Source organism: Sesamum indicum, linkage group LG4 (assembly GCF_000512975.1).
Source record: "Sesamum indicum cultivar Zhongzhi No. 13 linkage group LG4, S_indicum_v1.0, whole genome shotgun sequence".
Taxonomy (NCBI): Eukaryota; Viridiplantae; Streptophyta; class Magnoliopsida; order Lamiales; family Pedaliaceae; genus Sesamum; species Sesamum indicum.
This window is the reverse complement of record NC_026148.1, coordinates 16,394,020-16,402,473: the sequence shown is the minus strand read 5'-3', so window position 1 is coordinate 16,402,473 and position 8,454 is coordinate 16,394,020. Positions and strand designations below refer to the sequence as shown.

Here is an 8,454-nt window from a genome sequence, read left to right as displayed (position 1 = left end):
ATATATATATATATATATATATATATATATATATATATATATAGAGCGATGAACCCATTTGGTCTTTTAGTTAATTATTATTACTATTATTATATGGAAAAACAAAAAAATATACACCTCATTAACTCCCAAGCTACCTCACTTGACATTTGGGCACCAAAGTTAATAATAGGCTCGATGACCACTTGCAATATTTTTTTCTATAAAATTATATTTAGTGTAATGCACAAACACAAATAATTCAAAAGTGCTCGATGATCATTTGCAATATTTTTATCTATAAAATTATATTTAGTGTAATGCACAAACACAAATAATTCAAAAGTACTAATATTGATCTTATCAATACGTGACTAATCCAATATAAATTTATTAACATCATAAATGAACAAAAATTGAAGTCAAATTAATTGGTATGAATATAACATATTATTAATAGTCAAGGGTATTTTTATCCATTTTTATTTAATTTAAAAAATTATCACAAAGATTTTTTTTTTAATTTAGGGGGTAATTGAAGATTTTTTTTTTTAATTTAGGGAGTAATATATAAACGTGGTATACTTTAGGGTTGCAAAATATTTTCACCCTAAATTTTATTAGGAATATATGTAATAATTATTAATAAAAAATTCTCATTTGATAAGTTGATGTTTAATAATAATATATTGGGTTTGGGTGGAGTAGGGTTTGTGTTGTTCTTCCAGTGTCCGTCTCCCTCTCTCCTTGTATTCCTTTTCTCTCCCAAATTCAACACCCAAATCCGCCATGACTGGAAAAGCTAAACCCAAGAAACATACCGCCAAGGAGATTGCTGCCAAAGTTGACGCCGCCACCACCAACCGCGGTGGTGGTAAGGCCGGCCTCGCTGATCGCACCGGCCAGGATAAGGGCGGTCATGCCAAGCTCGAGTGCCCCCACTGCAAAATCACTGCATGACTCCAGGCTCAACAATCTTCACGCCACCGTCGTCCCCGAATCCTCCAAGCCTAAGCCCGGAGTCCGCGGCAGCTTGAAGAAGTGAAAAGTCGATCCCTTCCCCCCCTCTCTCTCTATTCTTCCATTCATTAGGTAACGGAAAAAAAAAACGAAAAAATAGGGATCATGCTGCTCCTGTTGTTCTGTCCTCCCTAATATCTACAATAATTTAGCAGACTGCGTTCTCTGTGTTTCTTTGATTTCTGCCTGTTGTCTATCATTATGGATATGGATTAGTACTAATTGTCTTAGTTGGTAAAAGTTGGCGCTCTATATGTGTCTTTGTGCTATTGGGTATTGCTATTTTTTGGCTCAATCTTAACAACACATCAGGTATTAATGCCTTATTGTGCTTTTGGGAAAACCTGGAGCTCTGCACTTTTTAGTGGGACTTGAAAGGAGCCATCCTAACTGAATCACTTTTTACAAATTCGTACGTCATGTCGCATATTACTGACTTAATTTATTTATTGTATATCTGATCGCATTGCCTATGTTCTCTTAAAAACTATCTGAAAGATGCTCTTATCTGGTGGAGTTTCTTTCATATTGTTAGTTAATAATGTAAAGTACTTTTAACCAGTCTACTATTATCTGAAGGCCAGTGTGACTATAGTTATAGCTTGGTGGTGAATAAGTGACTCTTTGTGATGCCCTGTGGTGTTATATTTTTGTTACACGAATTATAGGCTTAAATTGATCGAATAAAGCTTTGTTCATGTCAAATTCTACTGCAAAATAGATTTATTGGGTCAGAGTGGGTCTAAATACTGTCAAAGTATCTACATTATGGTTTCAGATGAATCGGGAGACTCACAGTAAAGATATGTGATCTTTGATAAGAGTATGTCTGAATCCATTTCTTAGTAAATTGACAACTTACCTGCCTAATCCTTGTTAGCTAACTGCATATTAGAGGATACACTTATATTCTTTAGTTGCATCTGTGTTCTATCCCTGACTTGTTTTGAATATTTCACTTTGCTGATATGGTGGTGTCAAAGTGTTTAGGATCGAAAGTCGAGTATTTGGTATTTGTGAATGATTTTGATTGGGAATTTAGGTCTAGGGATTCTTGGGCAATGACATTTGTATAAATGCTGGAGCAAGATTTCTTTTATTTGCCTTCCCATTAGTTGCATAACTGCATCCTATGTGAGCTGTAATAAGAAGTCTTACATTGTGGTACTTGTCCCTGGTTACTTGGTTGTCTTCTACATACTTTTAGACTTGTTTGCTATTCATTGGCTTAAACATGAGTTATTTCTTCACTATATTGGTTATATCTATACATTTATAATAGGCTCTCTTCTTGGTAATTCCCAGAAAATTGATTTACTTAATTGGAAGCATTGATACTTGGTTGGTGTAGCTATTGTATGTATCTGCTCACAGTAAGAAGTTAAAATCAAGATAGTTTTTGCATCTCCACACGGCACATGTAATCACATCAGGTGGTAATAGTGGAATTAGTTAATAGCATTGATGCATATGGAAGAGCTAAATTTGTTCACTTGCGAACACCAAGTGCTAGTACTTAAGCTTGGTGAAGAATTGATGATGTCATATTTATATGATACACATCTATTGTCTATCTCTTTTCTTTAGGAATTCTAGTGATGGTTCTCTAAAACCGCAGTGACTGTGCATATTCTTCTTGTCCTTTTTCTTCCACTTAGTGCTGTAATGATGGTTCTTGAAATCATTGTGATGGACATCTTTTCTACATGCCCATGCCCACTCATTTTAGGATATTATTAACTTGGCAACACAGGAAATATCACTATTTTTGTGATGCTCTGAAACCTCATTATCTTGGGATAAAACTTATTGGGGATTTGGATTGAATTCCTTGTACCCAGGTATTATGCTATGGAGTGAAGCACGAGCTTGGAGCTGGAGTAGGCGAATGAGGGTGTCGTATACAAAAAAAAATTCAAGAATGAGTTTCCAGAAATATTTTAGTTTTTAATGATTGTATATATTGATATCAGTATTTATTACCTTGATATAGATGTTATTTAAATATGATATGAATGTTAGATAAAAAAATTTACCAAGTTCTGTGTTGTCACACATATAGTTTGTATTTTTCTCTGGTGTTGTTATTAAGGTTCGTGTGTTTGTGTGCGTGTGTAGCAGCAATGTTTTTGCATTAAAGGGCAAGTTTGTGGTGTTTAGTTGTCCTACCCAGATGTTGATGACAAGAGTGAGGATAATTGAGAAACAAATAGGTGGGCAGCGACAGAATGAGCGAGAGAGCTCCAGTGGAGAATTTACGACATTTTTATATCTAAATTCTCATCTTCTCCCTCCATCCATCCATCCATCCATTACGTGATCTATAATATATCATCAATTAATTAATTAATTATAGTCGTTTTGAGTAATAATATTGGAGGGTGGAGGGAGGTAATAACCCAATTAATTAATGTGTTCATAGATATTTGTACCAACTCCCATCCCATCCCATTTTCTTATGTAGGATTTTGAGCTACTTTTAGTAAAATTGCAGATCCATTCAATATTTAAAATTACTTGTGTTCAAATCCAAATATGTACTACTCTTAGAATAGGAATAGAGTAAATGGTATAGACGGCATGAGTGGGGGAGTGCAAATGAGTCTTGCAAACAGAGTAGAGAGTAGAGAGATTGAAGAAGATGAGCGGTGGCGGGCGGCGGAGACTCCATCCGAAGAAGGTTTGCAGTGGCGGCATATCTCCCACACTTAAATTTACACTTCTCAATTCTTTCTTTTTGGGTAGTTTTTAAGCTCAGCTAATAATGATAATAATAATAATAATAAAAATGTCGGTCACCACCACCAGCTATGGCATCCGCTCGTTCGCTGCAGCGGCCTCGTCCGCCTCCTCCTCTTCTTCCGCCGCCCCAAGGCTCTTTCCTTCTCTCCGCGTTTCTTCTTCCTATCGTTCGTCCTTCACCGCTTCTCCCTCCAACTCAATCATGACTGATGTCACCGCCATGGACGCTGTCCACAGACGCCTCTTGTTTGAACACGAGTTTGTCACCCCCACCCCCGCCTTCTTTTTCTCAGAGTTATTGCTTATAATAGACGACCGGCATGCTACTTAAACGTTTTACCTCTCTGCCTGCAGATGCATATTGGTTGATGTCAATGATCAGGTCGTCGGCCATGATACCAAATACAATTCTCGTAAGTGCGGAGCGGTAGCGGGAGCTTTCTTTTCATTACTTCCATCATCCAACTGACTGCAAATTTGTACTTCTTAGAGAGTTTGGATTAGTTGCTCTTTACAGTTTTATCTCAAATAAGGGGCTGCTCACAATCCCTTATTTGCCTTTTTCTTTCCCAAATCTTCAAATATAGCTGCTCTTGAATCACTTTTTATTTTCTTTGCTACTCTTATTTATTGTGGGAATGTCAAGAAAAACTGGAGAAACTTTTCAGAGGATGTATTTTGGACATGGCTCATTGTTTTTCATGTTCTATTTCTCTTTTCCTATTTCCTTCCTAAAATGAGATCAAGCCCAAAATTGGATACCGTTTAAGTGTTTCGTATTAATTTAACCTGTAAAAGATACGAAAAAACTTACAATTTATCGAGCAGTAGTTGTGTGTTTTCACCTTTTGCAGATGTTATTATCAAATTGTGTGCAAGAGCTGCATATTTCTATTATGTTTCTGCTTTCTGAAGTTTGAATTTCTAGCCAAAATATAGCTTTTTTCTTCTCTTTTTGCTTGCTGCAACTTGCATATTGTGAAATAGATATCGTTGGGCAAAATATTCTTGATCGAACAATCTCTCTCTGTGCAGGCCACCTGATGGAGAAGATTAAGTCTGAGAATTTGTTGCATAGGGCTTTCAGTGTGTTTCTGTTTAACTCAAACTATGAGTTATTGCTTCAGGTGTGTATCTTGAGATTACTCCAATGTGTTCCTTGGTGCAGATTGGCTCAGAAAGCTTGTTTTAATTGAGTCCCATTTACTTGAAGAATGATGAGTGATGAAAGAAGTGTGTGACCAAAATAGGGTAGTGATGGTTCAACTTTTACTATGCCATTTACACTTTGCGTGATCAAATGGAGGACATAAATAAAATGTACTTGTGTTTGGTTTGAGCCGCAAACACATGCTATTGAACTATTGAACAGTATTTCGCTAACATATTTGCAACACCATGCTATTGAACTATTGATGGTATTTCCCTAACATATTTGCAACCAGTAGTATATACAAAAAAACAATTTTCTTCTTCGATCCTGCTCCATTGTATATGCTCTGGACAAGCTAAATCTTTGATGCTCATTTAACTTCTAGTTCTTATTTGCTAAAGAATTGCAACACATTTTGATATCATCTGTCGTACTTGCAGCAACGATCTTCGAGAAAGGTTACCTTTCCCTTGGTGTGGACGAACACCTACTGCAGTCATCAACAGAACAGACCGCTGCCCGCTAGATTGGTATTTTGTACAACCAGGACAGGCATCATCAACCCCAACCATAAAATCAAGCACTTGGTGTGTTACTCCACATTTTCTCACTTCAACGCACAGGCTTGTCACTCCACTCTCATAAAAAATGGCTCTACCCGCACTCTGCATCTTATTAACTACCTCTTGAGCCTCTACTTGAGAAATTCTGATTCACATCATGCCAGGAAGTTGTTCGATGAAATCCCTGAAAGAGATGTTAGAACTTGGACAATTCTCATATCGGGCTTCTCTAGGTACGGGCATCACAGGATTGCCTTGGATTACTTTGCTCAGATGCAGAATCAGGGAGTTGTATCTCCCAATGCCTTCACTTTGTCCACTGCACTCAAATCTTGTGCTTGTGTTAATAATGGGCTTCAAATGGGGAAGTCAATTCACGGTTGGATGATAAGAAATGGGATTGATGCCGACATTGCATTGAACAATGCTGTTCTTGATCTTTATGCTAAATTCAGAGTGTTTGATTATGTGAAAAGATTCTTTGGCTTGATGGATGATAAAGATTCTACTTCTTGGAACATAGTGTTGGCTGCAAATTTAAGTAAGGGTGAGATGGACCAAAGTCTTGGTCTTTTCTGGAGGTTGCCAACCAAGAGTGTTTCGACTTGGAATACAATCATTGATGGACTTTTACAACATGGATTCAACAGGTGCGCACTGGAGCTTCTGTATGAGATGGTGAAAGTTGGACCTGCTTTTGACAGAGTTACATTTTCTATATCATTTGTTTTGACATCTTCATTGAAGAGTTTGGAACTAGGGAGGCAGATCCACTGCCAGCTACTTCGAATTGGGATAAATGAAGATTATTTTGCAAGCACTTCACTTCTTGATATGTACTGTAAGTGTGGGGAAATGGAGAAGGCTTCGATGGTTTTCCGAGAATTACAACTCAGATGTTCTAAGGAATCTCATGATGATTTAATGGCTCGAACTGTTTCTTGGAGCACAATGATTGCTGGGTATGTTCAACATGGTATGATAAAAGATGGCATGGTATATTTCCGCTCCATGATTCATGAGCAACTTGAGGTGGATCTATTTACTCTCACTACTATTGTTACTGCGTGTGCTGATACTGCTTTGTTGGAGCTCGGTCAGCAGATTCATGCTCGTACACTTAAATTAGGACATGCGCAAGATATTATCTTGTGTTCATCCATGATTGACATGTACGCCAAATGTGGAGAGTTGGATGATGCTTGGTCATTTTTCAGGCTAACTCGAACTAGGAATATAGTGCTTTGGAGTGTTATGATATCAAGTTATGCAATGCATGGGTGGGGAAAAGAAGCCATACAGCTATTTGAGTTGATGCAAAATGAGGGTATTAGACCGAATGAAGTGAGTTTTATTGGGCTTCTCACTGCGTGTAGCCATGCTGGTTTGTTAGAAGAGGGCTGCAAGTATTTTAGGATGATGATAGATGTTTATGGAATCCAACCTGGTATTGAACATTTCGCTTGCATGGTAGATCTTTTTGGCCGAGCAGGTCACTTGAAAGAGATCAAAGATTTTGTTTATGAGAATGGGATCCATCATCTGCAAGAAGTCTGGAGAGCATATTTATCTTCTTGCTGGCTTCACAAGAATGTTGAGATGACCAATTGGGTCTCCAAGAAACTGCTTGAACTTGAGCCACATGAAGCTGATCCTTACCTTCTCATATCAAATACTTATTCAGCAAACCATATTTGGGAGGAGGCAGCTAAAATTAGGGGTTCAATGCAGGAAAGGCAAGTTAGAAAACTTCCTGGTCAATCTTGGATCTATTGACAAAAAATCAGTGTTTGCTGCATTTGACACAGGTCTCTCCAGTCACACTGTTGAATGGACTTCCTTAATTGATTTAAATGGTGGGGAAACATTGATGTTATGTCGCATGAACGAATGAGTAAAAGGCGAAGCAGCTTGCTGCTTTCGTAACTAAGTCCTCGATTAATATCGTCTCCCCTTGCACAAAAATGGGCATTCCATGGACATGGGTTGAACATGCATCAACCTTGAAACATGTCAATTTAAGATCCATTGCAATCAGAGAGGTACTTCTGAGCGTCAATTTATTCGTTTCCTTTTGCCACAGTCGGAGATTTCTTTGCCAACGCGACTCTCATCTTTTTGCATCGTTCTCTACTTTCCGCCCTGTTTCTTTTACAGATATCTTGAAATTTGCAAAAGGAAATTGGCTAGCTATGATGTTGGACGACTTGTTTCAATGAATTACCAAGCACGAAAGATTGGGGATAATGGCTGCAGGTGCATTTGGAGTGCCACAAGGTCGAATCTGCTCTTCCTTTGGGGTGCTGGACCTGTGGAGGTATGTTTTGACTCCTGATTGGTTATGTAAGTGCGATTGTTTTGACGTCAATAATAACTTGTTTGATGTTTCAGAGTTTGCCTCAGTTCCCCTGCCTACACATAAAGCTCTGAAGAAGGGGTCATTATGTATGAGTTTAAGGTGGGAATTACATTGAATCTACTCAACTCATTCATTTATTTATATATGTGATCAGATTTCAACTTCAGTTTAGGAAATTATAGTTGGACATGGGAACTGCATACAACTGTTTTGAAGGGGAATACAACATCTGATTTACCAGAGGTATGCCTACTACTTCTTGAGAAACTAAAGTAGTTTTTATGACATTACTTATTTCTTGCTTACTTATATCTCTTTAGATGCCTAATGATTCAGATCAGGACGAAATGCCTTAGAAATTCATTAGGTTGAATAGGCATGATAAGTTTAGTTATTTGCAGCAAAGCGAAAAAATGATTATAAACATTATGCATCAAATAATAGCTCTGTCTTGTGTTGTCAATCAGAGGTTAAAGGTTTTTTTTGCAACACAAGTTGTGGTGTTGTAAGTAAATGTTATTATCTTCATTTGCTGAATATGAAATTTCATTATAAATATATAACTGAAGGATATGTGGGACAACATAAGTCCAATGAGGATTAGTAAATACCATAGAAAAGAAAAAGGAAGTTGCCTA

The 8,454-nt window shown here is 37.4% G+C and overlaps 1 protein-coding gene and 1 pseudogene across 1 annotated transcript in view; both read left to right on the top strand.

Annotated features, from left to right (window-relative positions):
- On the top strand, window positions 674-3,108 carry LOC105161249 (annotated as a pseudogene).
- LOC105161247 (pentatricopeptide repeat-containing protein At2g41080-like) overlaps window positions 3,677-8,454 on the top strand; it is a gene marked incomplete at its 5' end in the record, with an annotated part of 8,787 nt that continues 4,009 nt past the window's right edge. The window contains 7 exon segments of the mRNA XM_011078877.2: window positions 3,677-3,999; window positions 4,096-4,154; window positions 4,777-4,868; window positions 5,335-7,499; window positions 7,615-7,774; window positions 7,849-7,915; window positions 7,984-8,059. Coding sequence (XP_011077179.1) covers window positions 3,764-3,999; window positions 4,096-4,154; window positions 4,777-4,868; window positions 5,335-7,233 — 2,286 coding nt within the window. The 3' untranslated portion in view covers window positions 7,234-7,499; window positions 7,615-7,774; window positions 7,849-7,915; window positions 7,984-8,059.